The sequence below is a fragment of the Dipteris shenzhenensis genome, chromosome 26 (genome assembly GCF_047967505.1).
Source record: "Dipteris shenzhenensis isolate YYH24624 ecotype China chromosome 26, Dip_SZ_1.0, whole genome shotgun sequence".
Taxonomy (NCBI): Eukaryota; Viridiplantae; Streptophyta; class Polypodiopsida; order Gleicheniales; family Dipteridaceae; genus Dipteris; species Dipteris shenzhenensis.
Window position 1 is genome coordinate 27,627,079 of NC_141621.1, and position 21,962 is coordinate 27,649,040.

Genomic DNA, 21,962 nt, shown 5'->3' on the forward strand with positions numbered 1-21,962 from the left:
GTGCTTTCTCTTGTTGAGTCTCTCCTTCATTGAGTCATCTTGTCATCATGGCAGCCAATGGACCTGACCCTCCTCCTAATTTGCATGAGTTGAGTGCTCTCTTGGCAAACATTGCTCAACAGGTTCAAGTGCTGGAAAGCAGCCAAGCAGAAACTCATGTCATAAGGGCCCAATCCCAAGGAAGAGGCCGTGCGGACAACACCAACTCCAACAAGGAGGGAATATCATCCTCTTCTTCCCCTCCTCGAGGTAGACGGCATCATCGGAGTCCATCTCCTTCGAGACGTCCACGGAGACGAAGGTATGCAAAGCATAAGGTACCTCTTGGAGATAAGCTCTTCAAGTTTACCAAGTACAAGGGAGAGGACAAGCCCGAGGTCTTGCTGGCCTGGATCCGAGACCTCGAGTATTTCTTTGAGGGGGACAAGTACGAAGACAAGGCGAAGATCCGGTTTGCCGTCCTGCACATGCAAGACCGTGCTTCACTCTGGTGGGCAGCTATGGTCAACACTGGACAGCAAGCCCACACCTGGAAGCACTTCAAGAAGAACTTGATGAGGCACTTCCTGCCTAAGGAGTTTAAGAGAGATACAATGGTGCAGTGGGACATCCTCCGCCAACGCCAAGAAGAGAAAGTCAGTGAGTATGTTGATCGTTTTTGGGATACTTTGTTAAAAGTTCAAGCATTCAGTAGGAAGGATAAAAAAGAGCAGCAAAGGAAGTTCTTTGCTGGCCTACGGTATATCGTTCAGCATGAGGTGGACATTGCCACTCCTACTTCTCTCGAAGACACCATCAACATCGCCTTGAAGGTGGAGAAGAAACAATCTTTCTCCAACAAGCGGAATGGCAACAACAACAAGCGGAAGTCCCAGGGAACCTCTTCCAAGGAACAAAGGGGTAAGGAGATAGCAAAGGACGCACCAAAAGAGCAAAAGTCAGCCAGCCAGCCTCCTTCGAAGAAAGCAGCCCGCACTTTCAGCTCATTGTCTCCACAACAGAAGCAAAAGTATTACTCCGAAGGGCGGTGTTTCAAGTGTGGCGATCGAGGCCACAACTTCTACGAATGCCCTCAAGCTGCCAAAAACAGCAGCAACAAAGAAGCAGCCCTCAAAAAGCCAGTTTTGGTAGTCAACAAGGTGGAAGCACCTCCAGAAAAGGGAGCTGTAAACGACACCCATAGTTTGTTGAAAACATGGGGTCAGGTAAAGGATCAATCCGCTTTGTTTTTGTTCGATAGTGGAGCTACTCACAACTTTATTTCTCATGAGATGGCACAGAACCTCGAGATAGCCCCAGAGGATAAAGGAGAAGCCTTGGAGGCAACTGCAGCCTTCAAGAACCAAGAAGAGAAGGTGTACCCCATCATCGGCAAGCTTCGGGTACACATCCAGGGGTACTTGGATCATCTACCCTTCATGGTGGCACCACTTCAAGGATCAGATGTAATTCTCGGCATGCCCTGGCATAAGCAAGTCAACCCCCGAATCGATTATGTGAAGAATATTCTAACCCTCCAACATAAGGGTAGAGATGTGAGCATTACAGCGGGAGTTTCAGGAAACACCATTCCTATGGTAAGTCATGCACGATCTCCCAATTTGCTTAAGAAAGGGGTATGTTCTTTTCTAGTGTTTGTACGCGATAAGCAACCAAGTGAAGAAAAGTCAGATCCTCTCACAAAAGAAAGATTAGATTTCCTTCAGGAATTCTCTAGTTGCTTCTCTCAGGAACTTCCTAGTCACCTCCCTCCTAAGAGACCAGAGGATCACAAAATTGACATAGTTCCAGGGTCTTCACCTCCAAATAGACCCCCATATAGAGTAAGTCAATCTCAACAAGATGAAATCTTCAAGCAAGTCCAAGAACTCTTGGACAAGGGATTGATCCAACCCAGTAGTTCTTCTTTTTGCTCTCCTGTCTTACCAGTCCAAAAGAAGGATAAAACCTTCAGGATGTGCATAGACTATAGAGCCTTAAACAAACAGACGGTTAAGAATCGTTTCCCAATTCCTCGTATAGACGATATCTTTGATCCTCATCAGGTACGAGTTGTACCTGAGGACATTCATAAAACAGCCTTCCGAACCACATTTGAGCTGTATGAATGTATGGTAATGCCATTTGGCCTTACTAATGCCCCAGCCACGTTCAATCGACTGATGGAACGGTTGTTCAGGAACTATAGACAGTTCACTGCCGTCTTCTTTGATGACATCCTCATTTTCAGCAAGAATGAGGAAGAGCATAAGGAACATCTAAAGATTGTATTTCAAATCTTAGCTGAAAATGCTCTTCACATCAATGAGAAGAAAAGTGAGTTCTTTCTTCCTGAGATTCACTATCTTGGTCACATTATCTCACGAGAAGGTGTCCGTATGGACCCAGCCAAGATACAGACAATTGTAGAGTGGCCTGACTTGAAGAATGCCCATGAGGTAAGGTCTTTTCTAGGCCTATGCTCATATTACCGAAGGTTTATCTGGCATTTTGCTGAACTTGCAGCCCCTCTACATAATCTCACTAAGAAAAATCTGAAGTTCAGATGGACCCAAAAAGAAAAGGACTCTTTTAATGCTCTAAAGCATGCCCTGACTACAGCTCCTGTACTTATCATTCCTGACTTAAGGAAACCATTCCTAGTAACAGCTGATGCCAGTGGCGATTGCCTTGGGGCTTCTCTTACCCAGGATGGTCATGCTGTGGCCTTTGAAAGCCGACGGCTAAGAGATGCTGAACTTCATTATGATATCTATGAAAAAGAACTCTTAGCTGTAATTCATGCTCTCAAACTTTGGAAACATTATCTTTTAGGGATAGATTTTCTTGTAAAAACTGATCATGAAAGTCTTAAATATTTTCTAACTCAACCTCTGATCAGAGAGAGACATATGAAATGGTCTACCTTTCTGCAATCATTTCATTTTCAGCTACAATATACTCCTGGAAAAGAGAATGTAGTAGCTGATGCCCTTTCTCGTAGACCACGGCTTCACCATATTTCAGTTCCCTATCATGATGAGCTAACAGCCCTCAAAGAATTCTATGAGGGAGATGCTGATTTTGCTCAGCCATGGGCACATTTGAAAGATGGAGGCACCCATCATGCCTACCACATCAGGGATGGCTATTTATTCATGGAGAACAAACTATGTATCACAAAGCAGCTTAGATCTAAAGTGATGGAGGAAAGCCATAACCCACCCTATGCTGTTCATAGGGGTATTGTGGCCACTTTTTCCGCCATGGATAAATTTTTCTACTGGCCTAACATGAAAAAGGACACTGCTGCCTACATTTTAGCTTGTCTCGCATGTCAAAAAGCTAAGTATGAGAGAGGAAAACCCAAGGGTTTACTTCAGCCCCTACCCATTCCTGAGAGACCATGGGAACACATCACCATGGACTTCATTACAGGAATTCCCAGGACCAATCAAAATCATGACATGATTTGGGTGATCGTAGATCGATTCAGCAAGCAAGCCCACTTCATTCCTTGCAGAAAGAATCTCAAGGCACCTGAAGCTGCCCATTTATTTATTAGACACATCTTTAGACACCACGGCATGCCCAAGTCTATAGTATCAGATAGAGACTCAAAGTTCACTAGTAACTTCTGGCAGGCTTTGTTTGAGAACCTTGGAACTCTTCTAAGTTTCTCCTCAGCTTTTCATCCTCAAACGGATGGCCAAACTGAAGTTACGAATAGTACACTCTTGGATTTGCTGAAATTTTATGTGCATGACCAGCAAACCTTTTGGGAGAAATTCCTTCCTCTTGTGGAGTTTGCTTATAACAACACAATTCATTCCTCCACTGGAAAAGCTCCTTTCGAAATTGTATATGGTAGATCTTTACCAACTCCACTCATGCAAACAAGAGAGAAAATCTTTGCCGCTGATCAATTCGTGGAGGATTATGACTCTGCTTATGCCACAGTTCGAGCAGCCATAATTCAAAAGGCACAGGAAAAACAAAGAGCAGCTACAAATAAAAGACGGAGGGCGTTTGCAGTGAAAGAAGGCCAATGGGTCTTATTGAAATTTGAGAAAGCCCGGTTAAAAACCAAAGTGGGCAAAAAGCACATCTACTTCAAGCTATCCTTTCGATATTATGGTCCTTTTCAGGTGTTGCAGGTAATAAATGATGTCTCAGTCCGATTGAGACTTCCAGAGCATTGGAAGATCCACAATGTCTTCCACGTAAGCTTGGTGAAACCCTTCATTGGGGAACCACCTCAAGAGCCCACACTGGACGATGCACCTGAAGTAGAGGACACTGAGATCTTGTTGATCCCAGAGCAAATTATTTTGCATAACTTCACTACGGGACGTCGAGGCACCACTCGCAAAATGTACCTTTTGAAGTTCAGAGGGCTCCCATCCACCGATGCCCAATGGGTGGACAGAGCTATATTTCAGGAGTGTCCTGAAATCTTGGATGCTTATGAGGAAGCATTTCAGTTGCGGACAACCGAATGAAAGACGGAGGGAATGTCATCCCACTTCAACATGTATCCACTTGCTTGGTACTATTTCTTTTTGTTTTTCAATAGTATGCTTATTAAGAAATGAAATATTTTCCTACTGTTTAGTTACGGACAATGGGGACTAGGTCTAGCATTTGAGGGTGGACCCCCTTGCTTGGGGTTATGGGCATTAGTGACCCACAAGAGTGATGGCCTCTCTTTGAGAGGAACATCTAGGAACCACACCCCACCTGAGTACCCAAACATGGGACCAATCAAATGCACAGATTGCATACCGACCTAGGAACCATTCAAGAGAATGTTCCCTGAGCTTTGGGTGTGGGCCTGGCAGCATGCCAAGAGTAATGGAGATACAAGATAAGACGACAAACAAATGAGCTCAGTATGGCTCAGTTATGACCTTAGAGTACGTCAATAGATAGTCTAAGCTGTTAGGAACAGCTGTTAGGAACCCGTGGGTGCGATCAGAATTAAATTCTGACAACTTTGAAATTTTAGGGTTTTTGGGAGTGACGTGGCAGCTGACACGTGGCAGACTGCCACATGGAATCTGAGCTGGCAGGTCAGTCCACCTGTCCCACACATGTGGCAGCATGCATGGCAAGTGGCAGGGCATGCAGGCCAAGTGTTTGGCCCCAAATCTCGTAGATTTGGGGCAGGTTGTGGGCTGTCCTCTTTGGGACTGCAGCCCACCAAAAATCTGGGACAAGTGTCCACCTTCCACTCTAGGCCTAGGGGGGGGCTGAGCCTATAAAAGAAGGCCTCTCCCCTTCATTCCACACATGAAAATTTCGTCACTTTTCTTCTCCCTCCTTTTGGATGATGCAGCAGAACCTCTCCAGCTCCTTGGGTGCAGCCAGCTTCTCCCCAGGCCATTCTCTCACCTCAGCAGCACTTTCTCTCTCTACAACAGCACATTCTCTCTCTACAGTTCCAGCCCCTCCTCTCCAGAAATCTGCCCCCTCTCAGCTCTTCTGGAACAGCAGCAGCATCCTCTCTCCTTCACCTAGCCTGGAGCAGCCACAGCCCCTTTCTCTCTCCTGCTGCAGTCTTTCTCTCTCTACTGCAGAATTTCTCTCTCTACTGTTCCAGCCCATTTCCCTTGCAGAAATCTGCCTTTCTGTGCACCTCTGGAACAGCAGCAGCTCCTCTCTTACATCTCCTCCCTTGGGATCAGCATTGGCACTCTCTCTCTACAGCTATCACTTCATAAAAGCTTTCTCTCTCTAGCCTACAGGCTATTTTTCTAAGCTGTTCTCATTCCAGCCCCATTTCCACACTCCCCTCACCCAAGGTAGCTTCAGAGGCATCAAGGACTTCATCTACAAAAGGGTCAAGTCACGAAGGGAGCCTGTATTGTCAAGTTTATCTCATTTACAGCACTATTTCATGTTGTTTCTACTATCTTTCTAGAAACTAGTGCTTGTCTCTAATGTTGGATGTAAGTGGTGATTGTTGCAGGCTTCTTCCTTGTGGATTGGGCAAGCCAAGAGTTGAAACCTGAGCTTGGAGTCCTCTTTTTTGTTGTCTACCTTGTACATATGCTCTTGAGTCTTGTATCTAGGTCCTAGGTTTTCACTGAGTTCATCAGTTTGGAAGGTGCATTGCACCTTGGTCTTGTATCTCCATTTTCAAGAATAAAGTGAGCCTGGATAAGGGGGGGGCCCCGTCTTGGCCCCTCAATCATATTGCATTCTCCAATGATGTCACTTTGTGTTTAAGCTGTATAAGTCTTAATTCCAGCTTAATTGCAAACTCTTAAGTTCAAGTATATGTGTTTGGCAACTCGCAATCATCTCATTCAAATGCCTCTGCAAATTCCGTTCTCTGAATTGATAGAAAGCACCGAGTAGTTTACAGCAAGCCAAGGAGTCAAAAAGCAACCCCTTAGTGTGTAAATCCTGAAAGTGCGAGCAGAAGCACTGCCTCTCTAGTCTGGCCAATGAGGCATACCCTCTACTCAAGCGTGCCTGCATCGCGGGTCTCATAGTGAAGCTCGGTCTGGAGAAAATAACCCCAAGCTAAGTGTATGATGAAACTATCTCAATAGATGACCCCGCAAATGTGAACTGCTCCTGACGCATGATGGCTCGAGATGTATTGAAGATCATGACCTTGGTTTTACCCAGGTTGACCTTCAAATCATGAGACTCACAAAAGGACTGTAGTGTGTCTAGGTGTCTCTAAAGCCCCTCTGCTGAGGAAGACAAGAGAGCCACGTCATCTGCATAGAGCAAAATCTGGATCAACGTGCCCGCAAGAGAGCAACCTACACCCCCCTGTGTCTGCATCACTGTCTCAAGCTCGTCAATGTAGAGGCCAAACAAGGTAGGCCACAAAGGACACCATTGTTTGACCCCAATGGTACTCGTGATCTCGTTTGTCCACTCGGATCCTACCCGAACTCTGCCGGAAACTCTCTCGTAAAGTGCCATGACAGCCCAAATGATACCCTGGTCATAACCCAAGTCTTGTAGGCGCCGTATGAGGCGAGCTCTCGGGACTGTGTCAAATGCCTTGCAAAAATCCACAAAGCAACAATAAACCCTCTGCTTCCGTGACCTCGCCTCCTCGATGATACATCTGAGCGTGAGAATGTGGTTCATGGTTCCATGATCACGCCGGAATCTGGCCTATCCTGCTGCTCCAAGTCCTCGACACTCTGCAAGTCTGCTAACCTGAGAGTCAAGTACTGATGCATAAATCTTGGACATGACATGTCCAATCATAATGGTCCTGTAGTTCTCCGGGCTCATGGGATCCCCTGCCTTGTGGATGGTTGAGATAGTGTTAATGGTCCAAGTGTGTGGAAATCCCAAACTAACCGCTTCATTAAAAAGCTTTGCTAAGATTGGGACTAGGAGGTTAATCCCATATGCAATGAACTCAGTGACGATATTCACGTAGCATATCTGGTGCGCTTGGAAGACTGTTTTTGGTTTCGAATCTGAGTTGACGGCGTAAGGCCTTACACTCATCATCATACCAACTATTACAGGATACGGTTCCAGAGGGTGGTGGGCGGGTGGTGTGGAAAAAAGCGTGAATGGCAGTCTCGTGTAGTGAGCGGGTGACAAGGGCAGCACGATCCTCTAAAAGGGGTATGAAGTCAATATAAGCGAGAAGTATGTACAGACGGCCAGAGTAAGAAGGTGAGTGATTCCGATCAAAGCATATATCGTGGTAGGTGGAGTAAGCACTGAGTGGGGTGGAAGGTGCTGTGCGAAGGAAGGTGGAGATGCGAAAGAAAAGGTATGTATGATCAGCCCCTGGGGGGAGAGGTGCTACAGTGAAGTCAGTAATGCGAGATGTGAAGACAAGGGATCCCATGATGTAATCAACAACACTAGAGCCCCCCCATGTGGAAAGCATGTGAAACCACCTGAGGCGGGCCATCTGTCAAGACCATTATAGATAATGAGATCATGTATCCTACCGAGGTCTAATAGGGCCTGCCCATAACATGAGAATAGACCTCGCCTGTTAGCCGAAACCCGTAGCATACCTGCCTCCTCAAGGTCAACGTCTGACAGTAGAGTGGAATCATCTCTGAGTCAAGAAGTGGTACCTGACGGGCCCTGGTCCTCGCGTTGAAGTCCCCCACTAGAAGGACTTCTCCGCGGCTAGAAAAGTCAACGATGGACTGATAAAGGACAGCAAATGGGAATGTCTCATCATCACCTCGAATATCTCTGGCAAAGTGGGAGGTCTCCGGGAGGAAGTAGCAAACTACGACAAATAAATCTGTCGTATATGGATCCAAAGAAATCTGGAATGTGTATCTCTCTGCTCTACTGAAATGATCCCCCGAAGTGTGGATCTGAAAATGACTGCAACTCCACCTGAACCTCGAACTCCTCCTGTACCCCTCATCTCATCTCTGTAGGCAGACTCCCATGTAGATCCGCTGACTATTGGAAGAGGGCGCTCTGACTCTGATGTGTCTCTGTATAGAAGACTATGTCATGGCCTGTATAGGATTCCGAGAAGTTCCCTGGTTCTGACCATAAGGTACCATTACAGTTCCAAATGGTGCAGGACAGGGTCTCGGATATCTGAGTCTCATAGACCCCGCTTTCCTATGTAGGGGAGGGGGCAGGTGCCCTACGGGGGCCTGTAAGAAGTCGTCCCTCTCATACCACTGCCCACTTCCCTCCTTCCCGGCCTGATCCCGCGGCCTGATCCCGCTGCTGCAGCAAAGAGCGCCTCTCCTCAACCTGTAGAGGTGTGAGGTCCTCATCCATAGAGATCGCTAGCTGATCTCGAAGGACTGACCTGCGTCGTAGAGCTGAAAGTCATGCCTGAGTGTCATGGAACCGTATGATCAGGGGTTGCTCTCGGTTGGGATCTCTCCCCACCCGCCATGCCCTCTCTATCCTGTGTTCATCCACACCCAAGGTAGCGGCCACGAACGCAGTCGCATCTACCATCGGTGTAGCCTCAGTGCGTGGGATCCAGCGTACTCTAATGTTGAGAGCCTTACTGGCTCTCTGCTACTGCTCCATGAGGGCAGCCGAAATGGTTACCCTTGCGGGTTCCCATTTGGCCACATCAACCCATATGGAAATCTCCTCAATAGCAGATTGCATGCTCGCAATCTGTGCCTCGACCACCGGGGTACTCCCTAGGACAGTGTGTATGGCTGTGACCTCCTGTCGAAGCTGCATGATATCCTGTCTGAGTCCCTGAATAAGACCCGCCTGCTCCCGAATGGCCCTAGCCTGCTCCTGTATGATGCGGCCCTGCTCCTGGTTGAAGCGGACCTGCTCCCGTGCGAAGCGAGTCAGCTCCATCTCACGCTCACAGAAACTATGTATCTCCGTGAGCAAGGTCTCACGGGCCTTTGGTGTATTAGCCCACCCATGTCCATGTTGAAACTGTGGTGAGTGTGGCATGAAAGAGGGACTGAGTCCGAAAATTGGACGGTGACTGAGTGAGGAACGGAGATGATAGTGGAATGGATGAGGCAGTCCCAACGGGATGTGGGAGGGTGGGCTAACTGAGAGGGAGAGGGGAGAGAAACGTAATGCGGCACAGTGTATGACACCTCCGAAGTAGGGGTCATAAGCTATGTGAGAGCTGCAACAGGAGAAGAGGGGAAGGGAATAACAATCGGCGCCATGGGCATGAGTATGTCACTGATCGTAGATGTAGAGGGAGTTGAGACTGGAACTAGAGCTGCTGGGCCTGAAGAGGGCTGAAGTCGAAGTAGAGATAGAGATAGAGATAGAGATAGAGGGAGCTAAGGCTGGAGCCGAAAACGAAACTGACACTGTAGCGGGAGTTGAGGTTGAGGTAGAGATAGAGGCTGAAGAAGCTGAGGCGGGTCCTATCTTTGCCTTGCTGTCTACCCCGAGTCCACTTCGGTTGTAATGTGTGTTCACATCCTCCAATTTCAGTTGTGTCGTTTGCTTTTTTTTGTTGTTGTTATTGTCGTCTTTCTTAGCTTTGTCTCCCATTTCTCTTGGGGTGTGGGTGCAAGTCTTAGTGTCCGGCCGGGAGCGGGAGCACCGGTTCCCTCCCCATAATGGGAGGCACGTCCAGTGTGAGGTGGTTGTTTGGTTTTTGTTTGGGAGGCACGTCCAGTGCAAGAGATGAAGGTAATTCTATACGTGGGTTATCATACTCAATATGTGTGTAACTCTCATCTATATTATCCTCTTTAGGAGGAGGTGATGGTGTTCTCTCCCTATCTCCTTCTAGTAATGGAGGAAAAAGGATAACTTCATTATTAAATATCCCTTCTCCTTCCATTCTTTCCTTTTAATAATACAAGAGAGAAAATGACTTGTTGTAATTTCAGAAAAGGGGAGCAAAAGTCAAGTGTTGGAGAGTTGGTGGTACTTATCCGACTCCCGCTTTGCTTGTCGAAAAAACCACTTCAAATGACCTCTTCTTCCTTCTCTTTTAGGCTCTTCTTCTTGTATTTTTGCTGTAAACTGGTGTGCTCCATTTGGGCTACTTATTTTGAATGGATTGGAGCTCTAGATACCGTTATAGGGGGTACTTGGTGGGTGGATCATCCCCTTAAAATCTTGTTCCGATCCGACTTTCCGTTGGGGAGAACAAGGGGATGTATCTTTTCCTCACGGTTTAAGGGTTTTAAGGGTCTATTCGTACGGGGGGGTAGGACACCCCGTTCCCCGTCCAAAGAGCAAAAAAAATCAGACAAAGCCCTTATCTCAGGAGTTCCAAATTCAAGCCTTCTTCGAAATTTCGAAGTCTGCCTACCCTGTTTTCCTTCATCCGGCAGTCCTCTGCCTTCGCACAGGCTCCAGCCAAGGACCTGTTTCGCGCAGAGTTCTTTGGGTTTCCGTGCGCTGCTTTGTGCGAGGGTTTCTACACGCACGTGCCTTCCTGCGGCACTCTCCCGCTATGCCTTCCATTTATTCTCCTCCGTGTGCCACCTTCTTGTATGGCTCCCTTCCGAGTGCATGCTGCGTTGGCTGCTGTCCCGCACGCTTGCGCCCTCCCTTGTGCTCGCTTTTTCACTTTCTCTTCCCGTCCCGCTAGTGGATCGTCGATGCTCTGATACCAAATGTGAAGAAACAGCCTTCTCGAGAAATGCAAATGTGTGCAATGCATGCAGAATTTGAATTCCAATTGGCCCTCCAAATAGGGAAGAGTGCCCTCGTGAGAGTACTTGTTTCTATTTCGACCTACATGCAAGGTGTGTGTGAGATGGTGGATGAATGCAAGGTGAATGAAGAATGCTACATGAGATTCACAATGAAAGGGTGATACCCTTTCATTAATGTCCCTTGAGATCACTCATTTACACCTACCCTTAGCCTATGACCCATGCATCTACCATTCAATGCACCTTAATGCACCCTTCCCTTCCTATTGCCCCTAGGACCTAGACATGTGTGTGCACATTTTTATTAATAGAATAAGTGTCGCATGTCCAAATTCGATGCCGTCTGAAGCAGTGGCTCCAGCTCAACTAGTCCTATCTATTGAGATGATCCACCGCCATAACAAATCGGTCGGTGTCCATCATAAATACAAATACATGTTACATATATAATAATGTTCTAATGTCTACTAATCACGGATTAGTGATTTCTCTTGTCATAACAAGAGGAGGCTTTCAAGGCAACCAACTCTTGCTTACATAAGATAAAGTTCAACAAGGTCAGAAATTAATCCAACAGCAACTTCCACTTAAGACACTAAACTAACTGGCTGATTGAGTGCAGCACCTGCAAAGGAAAAAATAAAGACATTTTGGTAGGCAATGCACCCACTAATCGTCAGCTCAAGTGTCAGGAAACAAAGCTTCATCTTCAATTCCCATACACAAAAGTGAAAGTCCAAGAATAGTAAGAATTTGTCCCACTGATAAGTTGCGACATGACCAGGTGAAGCACAGTGGTGTGGTCCCAAAAAAACAGATCATATGCAAAAGATACGTGAAAAGGAAAAACAAGGGGAGGCCGAGAGGAATAAAGCCGACACTTGAGGCATGAGGATGGAGGCAAGCCAAAGTGATGGCGTCGTATAATCTTGAAGTTTCCACATTGAGACAGAGATACACTTTGCCGTGGACTTCACATGATTTTCGACATGCTTCCAATAGGACACCTTTATTGTGTGATCTCAATGTGCAAGAGAGCGTAACCATGAAGCTCAAGCAACAAGGAGGCCCATGAACACACTGATAAAGAAGCTGAGCGAGAGGCTCAAAAGGACAAAGAGGACTGAGATTGTGAGGCTTGGGAGGCAACAGTGAAGCTCAAGCAACAAAGGAGGCCCATGAACACGCTGATCAAGAAGCTGAGCGAGAGGCTCAAAAGGCCAAAGAGGACTGAAATTCTGAGGCTTGGGAGGCAAAGGAAGAACATGATCACCATCTCCTCATTTCTTTACTCCAACAACAGGAGGGGGAGGCAAACGAGAGGGTTCATCAGCTTGCCAAATCATCATTCCCTGAAAGCTCAACTTCTAATGGTACAATGGCAAAACCAAATCTTTAGTGCTGATATCTTGGCTCAACCAATTTGCAATTTACTTCTCAATGGTTCTCATGGGAGACAACGAGTGGTGCATCCTCGCATCAGTGCACCTTGCAGGCGAGGCGGTCATTTCATGATGAGATGCCTCATTATTCATTCTTGGACAGAATTCATGGAGGATATCAGGACACGCTTCCTACCCCCCTCAATATTTGGATCTTTTGTAAAGTTAATTCTTCAAACTTTCCAAGGGCCTCACTCAAACGGTAAACCATTATGCCAACTGAATTACACAGGTGGGGATTCAATTATAGAGGGAGGAACAAGGAAAACATGGTAAGTTTCCTTGTGGCTTGTGCTCCGACATTTAGTGATACATGCGTAGTTTCACGCCTCAAGTGTACCAAAGTGCTTATGAGCCTGCTCAAAATTTTGAGCTCATGAGCAAGGATCACGGACCTAAGGCAGCCCTCAACACGTACCAAGCTGACAACTCCTTCGGCAAAGGTGGTTTCAACAATGGGAAGAAACCTAGGAACGGGCATACTAAAGAGTCGGACGACAAAAGATAGCAACGGTTATGGGGCTGCTTCTTCTTTCTTTTTTTTCCCCCCAAAGAAAGGAACCTTCTATTAATGCTTGAAAGACTTCATACAAAACAGCAGCCCCAAAGGTATTGAGTATGGAATAAACTGGAAAAAGGATGAAAAAACCAGCCTGTTCCAAAGAAACCCAGCTCACTGCCTAGGGGATCTCTGGTACTGGGGCTAACAGACAGCCAAGTGGGGGGACTATACAACCAGCGAATCCCTCGCGGAGTGAGTATGTAAAGATCTCCTGCAGGCCAAGCCATGCATAATCGAGCGCGCCTCGCGACAGTTGCCCTAGGGTCTCACACTCCTAGGTGGAGCGGAGGGTGTAGATGATATCCTGCCAGATGGCGACCAAGGTAGCCGAGGGTGGAACCGGATGCTCACCCATCACCAGACTGCACCCGAGGGTGGAACCGGATGCTCACCCATCACCAGACTGCAGCGAGCAACCTAAATGTTCCACGCCATGATATTGGCTACTACCTCCCATACGCTATTCTCCAGAGAAGAATGAGGAACGAGACTATCAAGAGGAACCGTCTCATGGAGCTCTATCCTCTGAATGCTCTGACCTTGTATCCGGTAAGCTGGGAAAACCTCATCAATCTAGAACGTATGTCCTCCCTCTGTAGTCCCTCTGAAGGCTTGAGGTCTTCCATCCAAATCCTCACTGCGCTACAATAGCTCCAAAGGCAGCAAGCGATTGTCTCCAGAAAACCAGCAGAGCAACAATGACATTGCCCCTCCATCCGCATCTACTCCAACCATGGGCCGATGGGCAAGGCTCCGTGGGCGGCCAGCCAGAAGAAGTAGGAGATCTTCCTCGGCCGCAAACTGGACTGTAACCGCATCCAAAACCTGGAACGGACCTCCTGGGGCACTCTTTGGGCCACCCAATGCCTCTCCCTCAAAGGGGTCCAAATTGAAGAGTCCATCTGAAGCCTCTTGCGAATCCATGTGGTGTAGGAAAAGAAGGGAACCTCGTCCATCTGCTCAGCAAGGCTGCCCCTGGAGGGCCAGAACCACTCTCCCAAGGGCCTACCCTCCCAAAGCTAGAGGCGCCATCTGGGGGCATCCTGCTCTGGGATACTGGGACGATCAATGTGCCACTCCTCCCCCAAACGTCCCACCATTCTGATCATCTGCCAATGAATCCCATCCAGACTCCCATTCATCTATGGGTCTCTCTCCGTGAATGCCTGCAGTAGGCCTCCAGGTCCTACACGGAAAAAACCAAGCTGCGTGCTTCCTTGCTGCATCAACATCCTCAAGGGAACACCAGTCCGAGAGAACTGAACCAACCATCTGCTGTCCATTCGCGTGAAGGCGCCAAGTCTTGCCTCTGCCTCCATGGGTAATCTACTCCAAGCCGGCCGGTCCACTGTCCCACTGTACCCAACCAATGTGAGTCCGTTGGCCGAGCATACGCCCATCCTGATCCCTGATCTCCGGGTGCTAAACAAGGGTTGACGCTCAAACTCCTCTTTGCACCGGGGCTGAGCACGAATGAGGCCCCTTGTTTAGCAGCCGGATACCACTAAAGGGAAGGCTAATTAAAAAGTAGTCCACATTCTCTTCATTTAAGCTATAGTATAAACATATGCTCTCACACATACATCTCCACCTACTTGGGCATCCATTTATACAAAGGTCTTCATATAGAGGGTCTCTCCATTCCTTTATTTCTATGTGTGTTGATCTCTCTTTCATTTCCCATCATGCATGCCTTCTTGCCTGAAGTCCCACTCTTGTGCAAAACTTTATGTTCAAGGATCCAGCCATAAGCTCAAGTATCAAGTATTTCAAGTATGCGTCGTCCACATGCCTCTACTGTTCTTAACTTTAGTAAGGCACTTCACTTTTGCAATAATGTTATGGCTGATCCAGGAAGCACTTTTGCCATTATCGAGCAACCATTCCAATATCTTCTATTCAAAGGCATATTTCAGAAAACCAATGCTGTCAATGTCCAAGTTTGCAGAATGGGAAAAGGTACCAAAAAGTAGGGAATCACATATACCTGGGATATAACCAAACGTTGAGTGAGGAACCGCCGAAACATAACAAAATCTCGCTGAAACAAAGCATGATAAAAAAGGCCTATATATGACTGCATGAAGTACACACCAAAAACCTGCAAGCCATGTTTTCAAGCATCAATCTAAATCCAACTAGAATATTCATCACATTTTTGCTTTGTAACAATGTTGTGGAGTCATACACTTCAATCAGAGTCAAGGCAGCTGGTAAGATACGCCAAAGTTATTGGTTCTCTTTCTGTTAAATAACAAGGGGAACAAACTCAACTTCTAAATGTAGGATGAACAAAGATCGTAATGAACCTTGTAAACAAGACTATCAGCTTCATCTTCTTTGCTTGCGTAGTGCTCTGATTTAGTCAGCCTTACAGCAAAATTTCCTCCAATTTTTGTAAAATATTGAATCGCTAGAAGATATACACCCGTAAGTAGGAAGCTTAAATGTGAACAATACACAAAGGCATTATTTAGAATATTATATGTGGACGTAGGAGGAACCAAAAATATAACAAACAAACACAAAATATTCAGAAAGCAAACTGTATTGCTTAACATTGAGTATCATCATTCCATTTCAAGCAGATCATGAATATATGCTGATTAAAATTTCATTATTAAATTCATGATCTCACTTTAAAAAACGAAATAAACACTTACTTGAGGAAATCGGACTTTATCACATAGCTTAGATGAGCATATATGACCTCAAAGGGAAGCTGCAGACAGAGTATTCCTGCAATTACAGCTGCAGTATTTCTGAAACTCCTGAAATGTTCCATCCATTCCTCTTTCTGTAGAAATTCCTTTTGTGTTTGTGATACGCTTCCTCCTTGAGTCTCCGTCTCAGCAAGAGCATCATTCAGAGATGTGGAAAGATCTTCTTGTTCCAAATTATCAAAGGTGAAGCTATGATTCCACCTGGTCAGCATTGATATCAAAAAAGTGCAATGACTACAAAAATTTAAGGGACTATATAAAATACATTAAGACAAAATACAATCCAAATTCAGAATATACAGGAGTGGAAACTAACAAAGGTAAGATAAGGTGTGGTCTGCTCCACTGCATGGAGGATCCCTGACTCCAATTTGGATGTGTACAACTCCTCCTAGTTGTCCAACCTATTCTTGGTTCCCTCTAGGTCCATCATGATGCACTATGATGTCAATTGTCCTTCCAGCCGTCATCTGGTGCACCACTTGTCCCCGGGTGACATTAAGCACCGGGTGGTCGTCCTCCTCTTCGGTATCATAAGGATCATACGGGTCTGACTCTGCAATACCATCAGTGTCCTCTCCCTCTGTTGTCGCCAGATGGTCCTCAGTTCGGTCTGAACTATCCATGTCATGTGCCTCCATTGCCTCATCATGGTCATATCCTGAGTCACCCGGCCAACCTCACCACCACCTTGTCTGGCACTTGTAGTCACTATTCTACAATATACATGGAGATTATTGCAGAGCCAAAAAGGAATAGTTTCATAAACTAGTGCAGCATATGCTTCATCTTGCACCTAAGCCAGGTGCAACATATGCTTCATCTTGCACAGTCCTTGGATTACCAAGATGGACTTCAGAATCCTCTGGGGGGCATAACTCCACCATGTTGACTGATAAGGAGCCCACGGCTTCATCCAATCCAAGATGACAGCTTCTTCCTCTTTCGGGCCAGCTTCAAGTGCTCACCATCCTCTCGTGCTGAGGGTGAGTCCTCAACATAGGCCAATTGTTCTCCCAGAATAGACCGATTCCCAAGAGCCCAACACTTCTCCTGCACGCCTACTTCCTCTTCGAAATTCTCTTCCCCGAGATCTATTGGCTAGTAATGAGCCTTTCTATTGATCATATCTATTTCCAAGGATGTGCACCCGAAGGGAAATTGAATCTCATCAGCGAACCAATCTTGAATGGCCTTGTCCGACCCTAGCCATGGTCTACCAAGAAGTAGATGATAAGTTTGTTCATCTTCGGTCATGTCCAGGACGACAAAGTTGGATAGGAATGTGGCTCCACCACCAATCTTCACGTTGAACTGTTCTCATAGGCTTCACTCTGCATTGATCAACCATTTTCACTTGGAAATGTACATCACTTTTCAACTTCAAACCAAGTTGTTGCAGCGTACATTTAGGCATGATGTTCATGGCTGCGCCACCATCCAGGAACACATCCTTTAGTTGCACCCCATTTATGTCCATAGTGAGCTTGGGACTTTGTGCACACGTGAGGGTGGCATAAGATGAGCAAGGGTTTAGTGTCAGTCCATCCTCAGCAACTCCTTGAACTGGCCCCTTTCCTCGATCTCATGGCATGCGTTTCAAGAATGCAATGGTAAAGTACTTGATTTGAGGAGACAACTGACATAGTTGTCTTAGGGTGATGTTGGGTCGGAATTCCATTAGATTCTCCATCAAAGAGTAGGCTGGGTGATAGACTTTTGTGACCAAAGAACCCTGGCTTCGGTCTGAGGATCAAAGCTAATGTGAGGTCGAGGACATGGATCTGAACCTCCAGCCCTTGTCTCTTGTATTGTGGAATCCATCAGCCCCTTGCCTTTGTCATCTGAAGTACCATGGCAAGCCCACTTTTCCTTGTGTGAACTGTGGAGAGAGTGGAAGGTTCTAGCTGCTCTTCCTTGTCCATGCTTCATGCTCATGTCTGTTCATTGTGTAGGCCAGTTGCAAACTGCACTGTTCTAAACTTGCGAGAAGGAAACTTAAGGTTCTGCCCTCCTCCTCCGTACTTGATTAAATGTCACGTATAACACCCTTGATCACAGCCTGCTACCTTGAAGGCATAGATTAATCACTTGAAGACTCCCATGTCCTATTAGAGATTCTTTCCGATCCACTAATAGTAGAAGACACAGGCAGGTATTCTTGGTCACATTGTCCACTGTGGAGGTTGGGGGTGGAGGTTGGGGCCAACTTCCTTAAAGACGTCATTGGAGACGCACTTGTACTATGTCTTGTGATGGAGGTGGTCGTGGTCAACGACAAGGCCTCTAGTATCATTACTCAGTTCATCAGAAATATCACCTTTGGATTGTGACCTTGTCACAGCTCCCAACACTGCCCCAATCAGATGTGGGTTGTCTGCCTCCCCCGCCGCTCCTCCTCCTTGCCATTAAAGTTGCACAATGTGCAAGATGGTCCGCCAAACACTTGTGTACAATCATCTTGGTAGTGGCCATACTCACCACATCTATAGCACATGATGCATCATTGAAGGTTGGTCCCTCTGGTTAGTCTCTATGACCCCCTCGAAAAGCACCCCGTAACCCACGTGGGTAGTATGGTCCATACCCACCTAATGGAGTAGGTGGCTAGTGATACTCCTGAGGATAAAAATATGGCTCCCCAACCTGATTGGGTGCAAAGGGAGATTAGGAAGAAGTGGAGACGGAACAATGGAAGGGAGACGTGGCTCTGATGCATTCACAAGAGCAAGGGGTATGGCCCACGGGTACTTGGCCGGAAGTGGTCGGTGTGGCTCTTTGGACTACACACAACTAGGGTTCTGCACTCTAATACTCGGGTAGAAGCTTCCTGAACCCCTTTAGGTACCTACATTTGGAGGCATCATGTTCATGAATTTCACCAAACGTACAGAAGGAGGCAAAAGTTGGGACCTTGCATGTAGAGGGACATTCCCCGTGACCATGGCCTGAACCATTGCACTCGGTGCACCAAAGACCACTTCTGACTTGAGCTTCAAAGGATGGGGTCCCTCTTCCCTTGTTCTTTCTTTGAGTCCTTTGATTTCTTCCAACTTCTTAACATGCTTCAACTCTAATGATCCCTCCTCTCTTGGAAGCTTAGTGGATGCAGGTTGTGTGGTGCAAAGCTTAATTGAGACCGTTCAATCTTCATGGCTTCCCTCAAGAAGTCTTGTAAAGAGGCATGCTCAAGAAGTTTGTCAACAAGTTTGATTGCAATGGAGGGAGGTAATGCCCTCAAGAACCACCCCTTCATGACAACAGGTGGGACCGACATCTTAGCAGCCACCAATACCCTCATTTGAGTGTATATTTGAGAGATGCTCTCTCCTAGCTTCATCATGTCTGCGGACAATTCTTGGACAATCATACGTTCAAACTTTACCAGCTTGAAAGTCCGCAAAAATTCCTCCCTTAGGTCCATCCACATTTGGAAATGATCATGGGAAAATTGATTGTACCATGCGTCAGCTGCATCCTCGAAGATGACATAAAAATGTGTAGAAAGGCATGTTCGTTCTCCACACCTTTGGCTTTGCATGCCGTGAGGAATTTTGTTACATGAGCATCTGCATACTCATGGAGTTGGCCCTTGAATTTTTGAGTTTTCATATGGAATTTTGTTGAGTAACTCAAGACGTCTACCTCTCTCTGTGGGATGAGAGCTGCCATGGCTGATGTAACAACCCTACCCACTCCAAGGCCTAGAGTAGCAGCAAGAGTTCAAGGGCCTCCTGATTGAGGAGCACTATGTGTGGATGCCATGGAGACATATGGTTGAGAGGCTGACGAGCCGCCTCCTACAATGGTGAAGCCACTATTGACATAACCTGAGTAAAATGAGAACCCATGGGTGCAATGGATGTAGAAGCGAGACTTAACAGAGAACTAGGATAGGGCATAAGCAACGTAATAACAGCTTGACCAATTTGTCGTGTCAAGTCCAATGCTCAAGTAGTCACTAATCCTGTCGAAGTGGTTGTTGATGAAGACATAGTTGCAAGAGGAGAAAGGAGGTTGCCTTGACCTTGATGAGCTCCTGTTGAGTCCTCGTCCTTTGTACCTTCCTCTTTCACCCGCTCTCCGCTTTGCACTTCCTCGTTGTCGGAGTCACGAGCTGACCACTAGAGATCCTGTTGGTCTGGATCCATGAGAGTTTCAATGAAATTACTAGCTCTGGCGATTGCTCCAATGGGTTCACTTTGTCTTCGACTTGAGGACTTCTTGAACTTTTGTCGCACGTAATGCTAGTTGTAACTGGTTTGGTTTGCAGAAAGTCTTCTCTCCACTGTCCTCAGAACTACTCGGCATAAGATCTCTCTCCTCTAGAACCCTAGGATACCACTTCCCTCTTTGCTACTCAACACCAGTAGTGTCCCACAGTGATCACCATAAACACTCTGAGGGGAGGTCTGATCACTTCCAAAGGTTCTACCGGAGGCCAGAGGCCACTGGTGTGAGGTGCAAGAGGTGCTCAGCCTGCACGAACTCCACTAGGACAACTGGGCGAACTGCTACCTCCTTCTCTAACTTCGAAAAGCTTCATTGGGCTGCAACCAATAGTCGGGCTCACCAAGAGGGCAAGCCATCTAGTTGTCACGAGACTCCAGTTAGGCCCAAACTCCTATGAACTAAAGGTTGATCTCCAGCAATCAATGGCGCGGCAAAAAATGTCAATGGGAACAGCAAAGGGGCGGGATGAAGCAAGGAAAGAGACAGGATGGGTAGAGAAGGGACAATGCTGATAATGATGCTATAGAACCACAACTTCGGAAGAGAACAAGAGTTGAAGAGGATGTTGCTGAATCGGCTCTTAATCAAGTTTTCAAGAAGGCCAAACTTTCAGAGTTTGATGGTGAGAAGAAGACTGGAGAAGACCTTGAGACTTGGCTCAAGGAGCTTGAAGATTTCTTCGCCCTCCTGCGAGAATTTTATGAGGTAGGAAAGGCAAAGATCGTATCTCTGCAACTCCGTGGAGTCGCAAAGTTATGGCGGAAATCTCATCTATAGATTAGAGGAAAACCAAATGAGCCTATCACTTGGGCAGAAAAGGTGGAAAAAGAAATGAAGAAGAGAAGACGGCAGGGTGGGCGACGAGCAAGGAGAAGCATGCAATATTGCCAGGTATTCCTTACCCCCATCCTTTTCAAAATATCACATTGTGAAGCCATTGAGGTTTACTCGGACGAGATAATAGCTTGAAAGGTTCTATTGTTTCTTTCACAATATGAGCAGTGGAGTATGTTGAGAGTTCACGCTCAACATCATGTGATCATGTGTGCATAGCACCATCACGTGATCATATGTGCATAGCACTAACCTTATAGAGTGCTATAAAGGAAAGGGTTAGATCCCCTAACCCTAACCCTAAAAGGGTTTGTATATATTCTATTTTTTCAATTAAATCTGGTGTGCTCTCTAGCTGTGCCCTCTCTCCTCATCTCCACTCTTCTCCTCTCCCCTCTTCATATTTTGTCATGGTATCAAAGCATGGTTCTACCTTCCGCTGAGGCGCCATTCTTCTTGAGAGTGTGAGAGATTGAGAGATTGAGAGTTCTCGAGTGTTCTCTTCGGTTGAGAGAACTTATGTTTTCTTTGTGAGAAATTTCCGTCCATGAGAGATTTCCGTTGTCTGTGAGAGTGATTTCCATCTTTGAGAGAAAGAAAGAGAGAGTTCCTTGAGTGTGATCTTCATTCGAGAGGAAGAGATCTATTTGTATTCGTCGTAAGGAATAGAATTTCCGTCGAATTCTAGTCATTCTGTCTGTGAGAGAAAGGGAGAGACCTTGCTTGTGTGAGAGAGAGAGATTCTCAGTTTTTTGTGCTCTCTCAGAAGTTGTCTGTAGGGAGGTTCTGTTCTCCTTCAACCTTAATTCAACAAAGCAATAGAGCTAAGGCGCCTCAAACGGCAAGCTTCTTCTCTACAAGCTGCAAGCTCCGACAAGGGCTGCAAAACCTATCCTTCGTATGCCGATACTAGTCTCTCCTACAGCTCAAAGTGGCTCTACTACAGCTCCAACTACATCGAGCCAATGACTCGCATGCAACTAGTTTACCCAGCACGACTCAATAGGCCCTCGTCCACCGCTCCTACAGCCAGCGGACTGCAGCCACCTCAGCACAGAGCTTCACTGACACACCTCTTGCTAAGCACAGTGCCACATCA

The 21,962-nt window shown here is 46.6% G+C and overlaps 1 protein-coding gene across 4 annotated transcripts in view; it reads right to left on the minus strand.

The window, feature by feature from the left end:
* Positions 1 to 21,962, minus strand: part of LOC147884907 (anoctamin-like protein) — a 49,522-nt gene that overhangs the window by 13,815 nt on the left and 13,745 nt on the right. For all 4 annotated transcript variants that reach the window (XM_087397344.1, XM_087397348.1, XM_087397345.1 and 1 more), the window contains 3 exons: positions 15,737 to 15,997; positions 15,383 to 15,515; positions 15,061 to 15,174 (listed from right to left, as the gene is read on the minus strand). In XM_087397344.1, coding sequence (XP_087253470.1) covers positions 15,061 to 15,174; positions 15,383 to 15,515; positions 15,737 to 15,997 — 508 coding nt within the window. The remainder of the gene's footprint in view (positions 1 to 15,060; positions 15,175 to 15,382; positions 15,516 to 15,736; positions 15,998 to 21,962) is intronic.